Source organism: Pantherophis guttatus, chromosome 1, assembly GCF_059756535.1.
Source record: "Pantherophis guttatus breed Tessera chromosome 1, ASM5975653v1, whole genome shotgun sequence".
Taxonomy (NCBI): Eukaryota; Metazoa; Chordata; class Lepidosauria; order Squamata; family Colubridae; genus Pantherophis; species Pantherophis guttatus.
The window spans coordinates 313,120,257-313,134,280 of record NC_142063.1 but is presented as its reverse complement, the minus strand read 5'-3'; the positions used below and the strand labels follow the sequence as shown (position 1 = coordinate 313,134,280).

Below are 14,024 nucleotides of genomic sequence, written 5' to 3'. Positions count from 1 at the left end.
AATAAGTATGTTCATATATAGTGATAAGTGACCATGTTCACCTGATATGTCTGGATCCATTTAATTCACAGTCAGTTTAAGTTGGGAACAGGAGATACAGAGTACTTCTGTGACACATACAGCATTTTGAAGTGTTTGCACACTTTTAAGACTGGTGGATAATTAATGCATTAGATTGTGAGCAGTTGGCTTTTCTTGGAAAACAAGGTGTGACTTTTTTGAAACCTAAGTTTTTTTCCCCTACAGGGTTCAAGCTAAAATTCCTGGACTGAAGCGTAAAACTGAATGAAATCAAGAACCAACTTTTATTAAAACAAATCAACTTTTAAGTGGGGATGGGAGGCATATTCATTTGGATTATATGGGGAGGGTCAGGGAATAGCAAGCCTTGACATTGCAGTGCAATTTCACAGATCTTTATTTTTTAGGAACAGTGTTTCAGAGAGAGGAAAATAACCTGTTCTTGACTGCTGTGTGTATGTCCATCCTAAGTATTGTAAGCTGCTACATATGGATTTAAACCTAATCCTCTTTGCTTCTCCCATATGCAGCACAGGTTAATCTAACCATTTGGAGAGCTGTACATTTTATGCTTTGGCCAAGATAGTCTTGTCGTGTTTCAAGAGGGGCTAGTGTATGGAAAACATTTCCTTTAGCACTGTCTCTGGTTTGTGTTGATTGATTGCAGATTTTCTAAAATGAAATGTTTAGAATATGCCATTAAAGCAAGCTTGAAAAGTCTTGCCTTGTTGGTATCAAGTTTAGCTGTACTGTGCTTTTAATTCTACTATTTTATCAATTGCCAATATAAAATGAAATATATAGTGTGTCACAACTGCTTAGGATGTCCAGCTCCTCCATAGTGATTGAAATACTAGATAAATGAACTGAGGGTTTTTTGAGCTCCTTAATATATTAGCTTAAATTTTCAGGAAAAAACCTAGTACCTATTAAATAAACAACAACTCTGCACATTACAGTTTCTGCCATATCCTTTGCTGCACAAACTCCTATAGTCTATTTTAAGTAAACAAGTTTACAGTTCTCAAAACTCTGAATCTGTGGAATGAATTTCTGATGGTGTGATCCTCAGATCCTTGCAGGCAGAACAAGGAGCCCCTGGCATGCTTGTTTTCCATTATGCTTGGAATCCTCAGCATCTGTGCATGGGTCAGTGGATTGTACCCCGATGCTGCAAATGCCATTTGGACATTTCAAATACATGTGGGGTTTAAGCTGTATTGAACTATGTCTGTGGGATGCATTGTGAAATGTAAAAAGAAAACAATTTTGAGTTATCAATAAAGTGTATGGACTCATATGTGTAACTGTGATTGCACTTAACATGCTAAATCATCATGCTTCACAACTCAGCGTCTGAACAATTATTACTAAAAATGATTGATTTATACCCAACATTAGGAATTTTGTTGATGTGGTTGACTTATGCATATGCACCTTACTGCTTGATGCCATGGTTATATTCTAGTTTAGTACCATCTTAATTTTCAATGGATTTTGCTGAAAAGTAATCAGAATTTTGTTGTGTATAGATCTTAGTATGACACACAAAATGTAGTATCCCAACCAAAATGAAGCAGCAAACTAAATGCAGTTTTACATGATGCAATTGTATCAACTTGGGGAACATGTTCTAACTATATTAAATGTAATATATCTAATATTACTATCATGCCGGTCTTTTTAATAACAATTCTAAGGAATACATTTGCTTAAGACTATGATAAAAAAATGGTAGAATATTAAGGTATTTTAAAAGCTTTGCCCTGGAATAAGTCAACCACTAATATTTTGCTCTTTTCCACAAGAAGCATACTGTTCTTTCCAGTATGCTGGATGTTCCCAAAGAAAATCTGGCATCGGTTTTCAAATAATAAAACTTTTACTGAATCATTTCAAAAATAAATTCATGCAGTACTATTTCAATTTACATTATAATACAGCATCAAATTTAAGCATAAAGTTCTAAATGATATAAACAAGATTTCTTCCACACACAAATATATTATTCATCTTCAATTTTCTTGCACAATTTGACTATACAGCAGCTCATTCTGTTACAGATTCAAGATGCACTCCATATGAAAGGCCAGTATTACAACAGAGGCAAACAAGGTGACCACCTGACATCACAGATGGATATGGTTACATTGGCTAAAATGGGAAACTTTCCTTATGAAGAATAAAGGAATAAGACTGCATAGGACATATGTATGAAATAAAGGAGTATAAGGCATTAACACATTGCATTAATCAAATAACACACAGCAGTCCATTAAATTTACAAAAGCACTTTTGTGTTGTATACATTGATTATTATATCAGAAACATGCCCCTCCCTTTTTTTCTTCAGTTCTAAAAGGAATTTGTACCTTTTTAAATAACCTTTTAATATCTTCAACATGACTCCTCTAATCTTCAATGCAGACTAGGACATTTCTCATTTTTTTCACCTCGCTACTGATTGTGAAATAAACTAATGCTACAAAGAACTGAATCTAGGATTGTTCCACTTCATGAGTTACAGAAAGTAAGAGTTGTGCTGGACAAGAATCAAAAGCCACCTTAGTCCAGCAATCTATCTCCCATGGCCTTTGGGAAGCCCACAAGCAGGACATAATCTTAATAGTACATTCCTGCCTGTGACCATCAGTACTTGCATTCAAGTGTGAGGCATGTTGCCTATGATATTGAAGGTAAAAGTATAATCATCCTGATCATTAGCCACTGAAAAACCGCAGGCTTCAGCAATTGCAATAAGCTCAAGTTCTACAGTTAAATGGTCCCCTACCATCACAAATGTGTATGGTTGCCAATTTATCACTGGATTGTGTAAAACAAATGCCCTTGAACAACTTCATGAAGGAAAGAGGACTTTTTTCCCTTGAAGTTAAAATGCCATCTTGGCTATTGCTTGACTGGATAAAAGGTATTGAAAAATGTACCTCAAATGGGAAGGAAAGGAAGGGTATTTATTCATTTTTCATTTCATTCTACCACTTCTCTGAAGTCCTAATTTCCAAATGTAGTGTCAAACTGACTGACCATTATTTTTAATTTCTGCCTTGTACCTTTACTCTTTGCTGTTGATATTAAGAGAGAAGGCTGAAATTTAGTCAAAATAAATAAAAGAATAAACATTTAGGGGAAAAAGTGACTTTGTCAGCCCTCGTCAGTTTGTAGATTTTAGCACCATGAGCAGAAAATAGGCAATGGCAGGAGATAACGTCCTGCAGTATCTGAAAAGTTTTCAAAAGGCACTTTGTAGAAAAATGGCAAAAAGAATTTCATCTAATACACTTAATGGAAGAGGGGAGAAAGCATTGCTAATTAGTTCATTTTTTAAATAAAACCAGCCACAAACCAAAGCCTGCTTTTATCATAGTATATCCTGTCCCTAATATGCTTTAGGAATGATGGAACAAGTTTAAGAAATAAGGAAGCTTGTCTTCACTATTTTCACATTGAAGTCTTTCATTTTTTTAAATAGACTGTTGAAGCCTTATCTCTACAATAGACTGAGTCAGGGGACCCAAATTCATGGCCCTTGAAATAATTTGGTGTGGTCCATTACTTAAGATCTTGTGGCGACTGAAGTCAGGGGCTTATGTACAGATATCTACATGCAGGCACCAAAGCGACTCATTTCAAACCAATCTTATAGTTCTCTTGGCAACAGCTGGGCCTGGTTGGTTGGGCTGTGCAGTCTGTGCTCCAATGCCTATTGCACTGGCAGCACCCCCTCCAAGAACACACGCTCTGAGGCAGCACTGAGATATCCAAGCAGAGCCCCAGAGATGGAGCTGCGGCTGAAATGGAGAAGGTTGGAGAAGGCCTGGCCTAGCCTGGCTGCCTTGCTGTGAGCATTCCTATGCCAAGCAAGGCATCAACCAACAAATGGAGGAGAGCTTGGCAAGTGATAAGAACAGGCAAGAGGACAAAAGTGAATAAGGAGAAGTCTGAAAGAGAAGCCTGCTCAATAAGAAGAAAAGCAGGATTTTGACTGCTCTTAATGGGACGGGAGGGGGCATGATGGCTCAGGGGCTAAAACACTGGGCTTGTCAGCTGGAAAGCCGACAACCTGGGTTTGAGACCCGAGCTTGCACAATGGGATGAGCTCCCATTACTCACTCCAACTCCTGCCAACTTAGCTGTTTGAAAGCATGCAAATGAGAGTAGATAAAATAGATAAATAGGTCCTGCTTCAGCACAAAGGTTACTGTGTTCCATATTTTCATGCTGGCCACATGATGAAAGTGTCTCAGACAATGCAGGTTCCCTCAGCTAAGAATCGAAGATGAGCACCGCCCCTTTGAGTCAGTCATGACTGGGCAGGGGAAACCTTTAAACCTTAAGCTTATAGTGGAATGGGACTAGCCCTAGCCAGTATTGTTCTTAATGGGATTTAGAAAAAACTATACATCATGTAATAAAACCAGATATTGGTATTATAGTTAATGGAAAATGCTGCCAGCCAAATGGCCAAAATGGCTGCCTTGCAAGTAGCTTTGCTTTGTAATAAAGTTTGATTTAAGAGCACAATATATTATGTTACATGACGTGGTACTTTTCATTTTGGACTGAATTCATGCACAGAAAGGTTTCAGTCTTGTGGCCATCAGGCTAAGACTCACATGGCACTTGTGACAATTTGAGTTTGAGACCCTGGTCTTGGCATTGTATTCCTGAATATTTAATTTGGCAAGACAGATTTTAGTATATATAAGAATAATTTAAAGTCAATACCAAATTATGTAATATTTGATTTCCCCATGGTTGCATATATTTGGGGATGTATTACATAGTTTAATTGTGTCTTTCATAAATAAATAAACAGTTCGTAATCCCAGCCATGTTGAGATCTTGAACGGTTTCCATGCATTTACTGTTTGGCACTCAAATGGCAGTGGTGGCAAGAATGATCCTGGAGAGTTGTGACCTTTAAAGACATCGCCATACAAATACACTGAAGAAGAAAAAATAACATGTTATTACAAATAAACAACAGATGTGGCTAAAATTGTACTGCAAGCTTGTTCTCCACCCATCCACCCCCATATTCCACCACATTTAAAACAAGAAATGTCAACTAATAAGAATTAATTTCCTACCATTGCCATACAGAGATATTATTTGCAAAGACCATAATATGATAGTGTCAAATGTGTGTGCCTGCACCAAACAGAATTCCTTAACTGAACTTTAAGCATCTATTGCAGCTTAATAAAATGAGTTTGGCTTCCTCCCATTTGAACTCAAAATCAGCAACCACACCATTTAACCAACTAAATGTTACACAATGCAAAACCTTACCTACAGTCATCTCCTCCTGTGCTGATAACATACATGTCATCATGAGAAAAACGTATGTTGGTGACATGTGCAGAATGACCAAAGTAACGTTTATGTTTGGCCTGTCAAGAAAAGAAACACTTTCTGTCACTGAACACAATGTTGCTTCACTCACAAACAGCCAACCATATCTCCTTGCCACCAGAAGATACAGGCTGATCTCAGCTACCGATCAACCAAACATTTATCAAGGTAAGGAACGCTGACAAACATATACCAAAAAGGCAAAACAAGCTCACTTACAAATTTTTCAGTACATGGAAAATCAAAGAGTTTGACTAGCCCAAAGTCATCTCCAGAGACAATGTTCAAGCCAGCATGGGTCACACAGGCACAGTTGACATCTGCCTTATCTGCGTTTCGGGGCCAAATACCAATGACTTCATCCCCAAGGATGCTGCTCCAAAGGAGAAAAATCAACTAATTAGTGAAGACGTGGCAGTAAAATGTTTTTGGGAGTATAGGATATATAAAAAAGTATAACATACTTCGAATGCTGTTGAATGAAGTGGAATGTTAAAATTCAAAAAAGAGCCATTTTCTAAGGGCCACTATTCTAAGTGGATTAGTCTCTCACTATCTGCTCATTAATCTGCATTCTTGTCATAGACTTCTGACTTTTTTTCATCTCTGAAGAGGTAGCAGTCTCCCCTTTAAGGGATGTGCTCTAGAGGAAGACAGACAACCATCTGTCAGGAATTGATTCATTTGGATTCCAACCTGAAGCAGATGATCAGACTCAATGGCCTAAGTAGCCTCTCCCTATTCTGATCTGATGGTGTAGGTTTATGCTCTTTGCTTAGCGTTTTGTGCTACATCACCTTGTCCAGGTAGCCCAGGTGATCTTTCCAATAAATGCTGTATCTGTCACTTGCTTTCCTAGTGGCACCTCATGGACTTGACGTTTGTAGGCACCAGTTGATACCTAAGGAAGGAAATGAATCAAAATGATTATATGGACAGTGATAAAATATATAGTTCTTCCAAAATCATCCCAGGAGTGATGACAATTTTGGGTTCTCCTTGCTTATTTTATTATATCAAATGTTGAAATATTTAACTGAACAGTGTGAGTATTCATAAATAGTCATGGCAAACTTCGGAATGTGAATGGTTGATTTATGAAACTACTTCTCATACTTCCAGCAAATCAGAGCCTGTAAATTTGTCTCATTTGACATTTTAAAAATCTGACCTTCTGATCAATTTAAAAGTCAATCTAAACATAGTAGCTGTGGCTCTTTATACCTAAATTTTAAGTTTATTTCTGTCTCTGTCAGTTCTTCCTGATATTTACTATTCTGGAATATCAGTATCATAAACAAGAGGAATAGGAAGGGTCTATGAAATTTAAAATGTCTTAAAGATGTCCTGCTCTTCTTGACCTGAGGCATGAATTCTTATCTGAATCAGAAAGGCTGTTTATTAACTGAAAGTAAAAACTTTACCTGAATGTATCTGCCATCTGCTGAAAAATCCATTTGAATGACAAAACTTGGGATGTCTTTGCAATAGCCGATTCGATTCAAGGTTGTGCCTTGTGTGAGATCATAGAAGTCTACAGTATGTTCTTGTGAACCTACTGCTAAAAACTGATTATCCGGGCTGATTCTAGAAACAACAAAACAAAAAGAAGGTTCTAGAGGTTTTTGAGATGACAGTGATATAAAAAAAAAATTAAACTGCCCAACAGCCAAAGCTTCTTGAGCAGTTTACAATTCATTAAAATACAACCTGGATAAAATCATATATGATAAAATCATATAAATTACAAATTAATAAGAGCCTGTAGTACAGTGGACTAAAGCACTGTTATTAACATCTGCTGCCTGCAATTACTGCAAGTTCGAATCTCACCAGGCTCAAGGTTGACTCAGCCTTCCATCCTTTCTAAGGTAGGTAAAATGAGGACCCGGTTTGTGGGGGCAATAAGCTGACTTTGTATAAATATACAAAAGTATGAAGGCTATTGCTTAGCGCATTGTAAGCCGCCCTGAGTCTCCGGAGAAGGGCGGCATATAAATCAAATTAAAAAAAAAAAATTAAAAACACCATATAAATTAGTCAGTAGCACAGTGGTCATTCAAAACCTAAGAATTAAAATACAATGAAAAGTCAATGAAAAATTCTGGGAAAATAGAAAGGGTTTCACTTGGTATCAAAATGATGATGCTAATGGGTGTAAGCCTCAAGAGGAAGTGGTTCCATAAATGGGGCACCAGCATAGAAAATGCTCTTCAGTGTGTAGCGGCCCACATCATCTCATGTGGTGCAGAAGCTGGAGAAGGGTCTCATTCAGTGATCTTAAGTTCTGTCTAGGTACACACAGAGGAAAATTACTCCTTCAGGTGACCTGGTAACTGTTAACCATTACATGAAATGAGCCATAGTTGTATGTTTATTTTAAAAGTGTCAGATGTAAATGCCTTATTCTCCAATGTGTAAATAATGTATATATGGAACATCAGAGGTTAACTTATTCTTTGGACTTTAATGTATTCATAACTTACCACTCCCATTCCTAGCTCCACCCCTTGTATATATAAGGAGCCACCCTCACCATTCTCGTCGCTTCTACCTTGAATATTCAGTGAATATAGAATGCCTATCATAATTAAAAAGAAATATATTTAAAGCTCTAACTCCTATTATCTTTATTGAGTCTGATCCTGAAAATATTGCAACAAGCTGGTAGCAGAGGATGGTTAATTGACTCAATAAGTAATTAAAAATGTCCAAGAAAGATAGGCCCAACACCAGGGCCTACAGCAAAGAAATAGAAACTGATCAAGAGATGATCAACGAATCCACCAATGCGATTTCGAGAGAATCCGAAGAATACACCACTGAAGAAGAAGAACTAATGAGTGAAAATAATGACCAGAAAGAAATCGAAATAGAAAATAACGAACTCAGGTCAGAGATATTAAAGATACTAAAAAGCCAAAAGAATGATGAAAGTCTCATCGCGGACCTCCAGGAGATGCTGAAGAACAGCGGAGCAGCGAGAGAGAAAAACGTCATTAAAGAAAAACCCAAAGATCAAAAAATCGTAAGTGAGATGACTACTGAGAAAATAGTTGTTAAAAAGAAAAGATGTGATCCCGCGCGAAATTTTGAATGGCAGCCATCTTGGTTTCAACGAACTTCAAAAGAGAATGGAGCAGAGCCAATCAAAACGCTCAGTTCAAAATTTCTGGCGCGAAAAACACTATCAGACGAAGAAAGTGAGAAAGAAGTCTCAAACTCTTCAGATGATCCAAAATCAGAAAGTGAAGACGATTTAACAAAATCTCAAGTAAAATCAGCAATGAAAACGCTTTTTGCTGCTTTTGGGCCAAGACTGAAAATTACCAAGACATCTACGAAGAAGCAAGAAATCAAACCGGCGACTCAAGACCTGCACGCTCCCATCCTGACTTCGAAAGCGACGACGCCCGAGCCCAGAGAGCCATGCCGATTTCGCCCTACACCACAGACAAAATCGAATACCAACGCACACAAAAAGAAGAAAAGAACCGTCACCACCACCAGAACCCCAAAAACCGAGCCAGAGACCGACTCATCTGAGGAGGAGCGGATCGAGAGAGCTGAAAGGGAGAGAACCTTCCACGACGCCACCAAAGAAGAAATGAGCAACGCGCATGTGCGAAACTACGTAGACGACCCAGAAGGACTTGAACTGGCCAGAGAACCGCGCAGACTCATTGCAAGCATCCCAATGCCGTTCTGTAATTTCCTGCACTTGAGAGATCACGGACTGCCCCAGGTTGTAAGTAATGGACAGAATAATGTAGGTAACTTACCCAGTGACTTCCCAAAACTTAGAATTGATGGCATTAATTTACAAGAGTGGTATCAACAGCTTCAGGTTATTTTCATGAAAGAAAATTTACTATTCTTTATAACTAGCCCTCCAAGAAGACCTTGGACTTTAAAAATAGATTGTTTACATCATAGAGCATTTTTCATAATAATATCTAGCGTGTCTCCTGCAATGTATCATAGCATCAAACCAAACCTAACTGTATCAGAAATAATTCAATGCATGTTTAATCTATTTCACAGCGATAGCGTAGCTACAACCACAAGAATGTCTAAGGATTTCTTTTCCTCTAGAGTAAAACCAGGGGTTTCTATAAGTGAGCATTTGATAAATCTAAACAAAATAAGAGCTGAGCTACAATTGAGGGGGGAAGTGATTTCAGATCAAACAATGAAAAGTGTTATTATCAATTCACTTGATCCATCATGGGATAGCTTTATGTCACACTTAGATACCATTAATTTGGGATATTTATCCATAGAAAGTCTATCTAACAAATTGATAGCAGAAGACAATTCAAGAAAAAATCGATCCAGTAACCAAACAGACCACAAACCTTTTAGGAAAGTAGTCTTTCAAGATAAACATAATGAGGCCTTTAGATGCTACAATTGTGGATCCAGGGAACATAGTAGAAGAGACTGCCCCAAAGTCTCAAGAGAGAGACATAGACCAGAATATAGGAGCAAATATAATTACAGACAATCTTCCACAGATGGACACAAATATAGAAGCCCACCAAATTACAAAGAAGGTAGAGGGGGTAGAGAAAATTCAAAAGAGAGGAAATCTGGGTCACTGAATGGGCTAAATAAACAAGACAGCACCAGAACACAGCAGGATGAGAATAACAATTGGCTTATTGATTCTGGTGCAACAAATCACACCACCAACAACAAAAGTATATTATCTTCATTTATAGAAGATAAGTTTGTGATAAAGGTAGCTAATCAAGAAAAGGTTCAAGTACTAGGCAAAGGAAATGTGACCTTGCCTGGTCTAGGGAAAATAGAGGGGGTATTATTAATCCCAGAAATACCTCACAACATACTAAGTGCCATAAAATTAAGCAGAGAATCTGATATCAATATAGTTTTCTCAAAGGGGAAAGCAACTATAGAAAAGAACAAAACAAATGTAGGTACTGTAATGATAAAAGGAGGTCTACCCTATCTGATAACTAAAGAAAGATGTTTACATAACATTGATTCAAATATGGAAGATTGTATTGAAGCAGATGATGAAAATGTCAGTAACAGTGACAATGATGAGTGTAGAATAACTCATGATCACAAAAATACATACAAGGAAAAGAAACCAAAAATAGGTAAACCAATTCATGATGAGTGTGCTCACATCTTACACAGGAAGTTAGGACATGCAAGCTTTCCTGTAGTACAAAAAATGACTGAACACGCAGAAGGTGTCAAAATAAAAAATTGTGAAAATTATTTGGAATGCTCAGTATGTAAGTCCACCAAACTAAAAACCAGTCCCAGACCAAAAAAATCTAACAGATCAACTAACAATATTTTTGATTTGGTACATATGGACTTAGTTGGTCCATTAAGTCCCTCAATTACCTATAGAAAACGTTACTTCCTAACAATAGTGGATGACTACAGCCGATATGGTTTTGTTTACACATTAAAGCACAAGGATGAAACATTTCAGAAATTTAAGGAATTCTACAAACGTATAGAAACACAACATAATATCAGAATAAAGCAAATTATGACAGATAGGGGATGTGAGTTCATGTCTAAAGAATTCTCCCAATGGTTAAAGGATAGAGGAATGTTACATTTCACGTCCAATCCTTTTTCTGCATTTCAAAATGGAGTTGTAGAGAGGAAAAATTCCACACTACAAACCATGATTAGGTGCACATTAGAGGATGCTGGTTTAGGCAAACAATTTTGGTCAGAGGCATTACATTATTCGAATTACACTCAAAATAGAACCTGGTCCAGTATTGTGAATAAGACACCATATGAGGTGATGTACAATAGAAAACCCAAATTATCACACATGCACATATTTGGAGTCACTGCAGACGTACACATACCTAAACAATTGAGGAGAAAGGGAGAAAACGTATCCAGGAGATTAAGATTCATGGGATACGAAACTGGAACCAAAGGGTACAGATTTATTGATAGTAATAACAAATTTATAGTATCCAGAACAGCTGTGTTCCATGAACAGGCCAATTGGTCAAAATTGCACCTTAATGAAATATTTCCTAATAAATGTAAAGATACGATATCTTGCGAGGAAGGAACAACAGAAAATCAAAATATTAACAAAAGTAAGAACAAAACCAAAACTTGGACTAATAGTCAGCATAAAATAAAGACAGACACATTAACAAAAAAGGAAGCTAGATATTTGCATGATAACCATAGCAAGCCTGAAAGAACTATTAGAAACAATAGAAACCAAATACCAAATAAATACAAAGATTACATAATGCATATGAATGGAGAACAAATAACACCTAATACATATGAAGAAGTATTGAAACTTCCACATGAAGAAAGAGAAAAATGGGAACTAGCTATGGAAAAAGAGATGGAAAGTTTACAAGGATTAAATGTATTCACACCTGCGATCGCACCTAAGGATAAAACAATTATAGGTACCAGGTGGATTTATAAAATTAAGAACTTAGAAGGAGGCAATACCTTATACAAGGCTAGACTAGTTGCACAAGGCTATGCACAAAAATATCCAGAAGACTATACTGATACATATTCACCCACAGTGAGAACAGAGAGTGTCAAAACAGCCCTTGTAGTAGCATCTGCACTCAATCTGGACGTATTCCAATATGACATACAGACCGCATACTTACATGCAAAATTAGATAAGGAAATATATGTAAGAGCACCACACAGTCAATACACTAATAAGAACGAAATTTGGTTATTAAATAAGAGTCTGTACGGATTAAAGCAATCCGGCAAAAGATGGTACGATTGCTTGGTAAAAGTACTTAAGACCATGGATTTCAACGCCACCACTGCTGATAACTGTTTCTTTGTAAAAAAGAGTAATGATCATATTGAATTTGTATTAATTTACGTGGACGATATTTTATACATTGGAAAGCATAAAGAGAGCAGGGAAATCTTTGTAAATAAGTTAAATGAACACTTCTCACTGAAATCTCTGGGTAAAGTGAATAAATACCTTGGTGTGCAAATTAACAAAACTAAAAGGGGATTCAAACTTACACAGAAAGATAAAATCATCGAACTCCTAAACAAATGTAACTTAAATAATGCTAAAACCTGTGACACCCCTATGCAAACTGATTTTCTTAGAAACACTGATGAATCTTCCCCTGAGTTTAAAGACAACACATTTTACAGATCAGTTATAGGTTCACTCCTTTATATATCTAATTGGACTAGGCCAGATATTGCATTACCTCTCAATCTATTGTCAAGATATGTTAGTAAACCAACCTTGTATCATTGGGAAGCTGTCAAAAGAATTCTAAGATATCTGAAGGGTACATTAGATTTTTGTTTAATGTTGGAACCCAATAATGACAGAGAACCAAAAATTACTTGTTATGCTGATGCAGATTGGGCTGGTGATACATCATGCAGAAAGAGTACTTCTGGTTATGTTTTTCTATTGAATGATTGTCCAGTTTACTGGTATACTGGTAAACAAGAACTAGTAGCCACTTCTACTACAGAAGCGGAATATGTTTGTTTGTCCAAGGCTGCAAATAACCTTGTATGGTTCAATGATCTGATCACTGATGTTTGGAAGAAACCCACCTTACCATTTATTATGCATGAAGACAATAAAGCGGCCATTGAAATATCCAGATCCGATGCAATTGGACAAAGGTCCAGGCATATTGATATAAAGTTTAAGCATGTGAGACAACTGTCTCAAGACGGATTCATTAAAGCAATACATTGCGATACTTCTGAACAATTAGCTGACATATTAACAAAACCCTTACCTTCTAAACAACACAAATATTTAACTTCTAAATTATATGTATTATATTGTCCTGAATCAGAATGTAATTGGTGTTGTGTAACGAACCGGCATTTAGAGGGGGATTTGTCAGATGTAAATGCCTTATTCTCCAATGTGTAAATAATGTATATATGGAACATCAGAGGTTAACTTATTCTTTGGACTTTAATGTATTCATAACTTACCACTCCCATTCCTAGCTCCACCCCTTGTATATATAAGGAGCCACCCTCACCATTCTCGTCGCTTCTACCTTGAATATTCAGTGAATATAGAATGCCTATCATAATTAAAAAGAAATATATTTAAAGCTCTAACTCCTATTATCTTTATTGAGTCTGATCCTGAAAATATTGCAACAAAAAGTATCTCATGTAATTTATATTATGTATGGTTCTGAATTTTTAGAAGTAGACAAGTCAAAGAGCATCTCTATGTGCCTGGAAAGAAAAGACTACACACTACTGCCCCATTCTGGTTAGTAGGTCATGATGCGTGAGAAGTCAGTGCCAATGGAGCTGAACTTTCAACACAATTTTTTGCATCTTCTTGGAGCTCCCCAAGATTGCACCACTAAATCATGGCAATTCAATTGTTTTGCTGTGTTTACTGTTACTCTCTCAGTCCTGCCCTCTCATAGACTGCAGAGTCTAATCTTGTCTTTCCAACCATAAGCCCATTTTAGTCTTTGCTAAAAAAGAAATAATCAAAAAGTAGTGTTGCCTTTGCTCCAATGCAAGCTTTCCTACCACTGCTTGTCCAGCCAGGGCAGAAAGCTTCACATAAGCTTATGGAACTACCAAGGGGTGAACTTGGT

General features: G+C 36.9%; 2 protein-coding genes across 11 annotated transcripts in view; one reads left to right on the top strand and one right to left on the bottom strand.

Moving 5' to 3' along the window:
• The window catches only part of RTN4 (reticulon 4), a 39,426-nt gene extending 38,105 nt beyond the window's left edge, over window positions 1–1,321 (top strand). For all 8 annotated transcript variants that reach the window (XM_034427367.2, XM_034427368.2, XM_034427365.3 and 5 more), the window contains one exon: window positions 247–1,321. In XM_034427367.2, the coding sequence (XP_034283258.1) occupies window positions 247–289 (43 nt within the window). In that variant the 3' untranslated portion in view covers window positions 290–1,321. The remainder of the gene's footprint in view (window positions 1–246) is intronic.
• A 563-nt stretch (window positions 1,322–1,884) lies between these two features.
• The window catches only part of EML6 (EMAP like 6), a 122,503-nt gene continuing 110,363 nt past the window's right edge, over window positions 1,885–14,024 (bottom strand). For all 3 annotated transcript variants that reach the window (XM_087888489.1, XM_034427364.3, XM_087888480.1), the window contains 5 exons: window positions 6,822–6,984; window positions 6,195–6,298; window positions 5,617–5,770; window positions 5,335–5,435; window positions 1,885–4,987 (listed from right to left, as the gene is read on the bottom strand). In XM_087888489.1, the coding sequence (XP_087744615.1) occupies window positions 4,963–4,987; window positions 5,335–5,435; window positions 5,617–5,770; window positions 6,195–6,298; window positions 6,822–6,984 (547 nt within the window). In that variant the 3' untranslated portion in view covers window positions 1,885–4,962. The remainder of the gene's footprint in view (window positions 4,988–5,334; window positions 5,436–5,616; window positions 5,771–6,194; window positions 6,299–6,821; window positions 6,985–14,024) is intronic.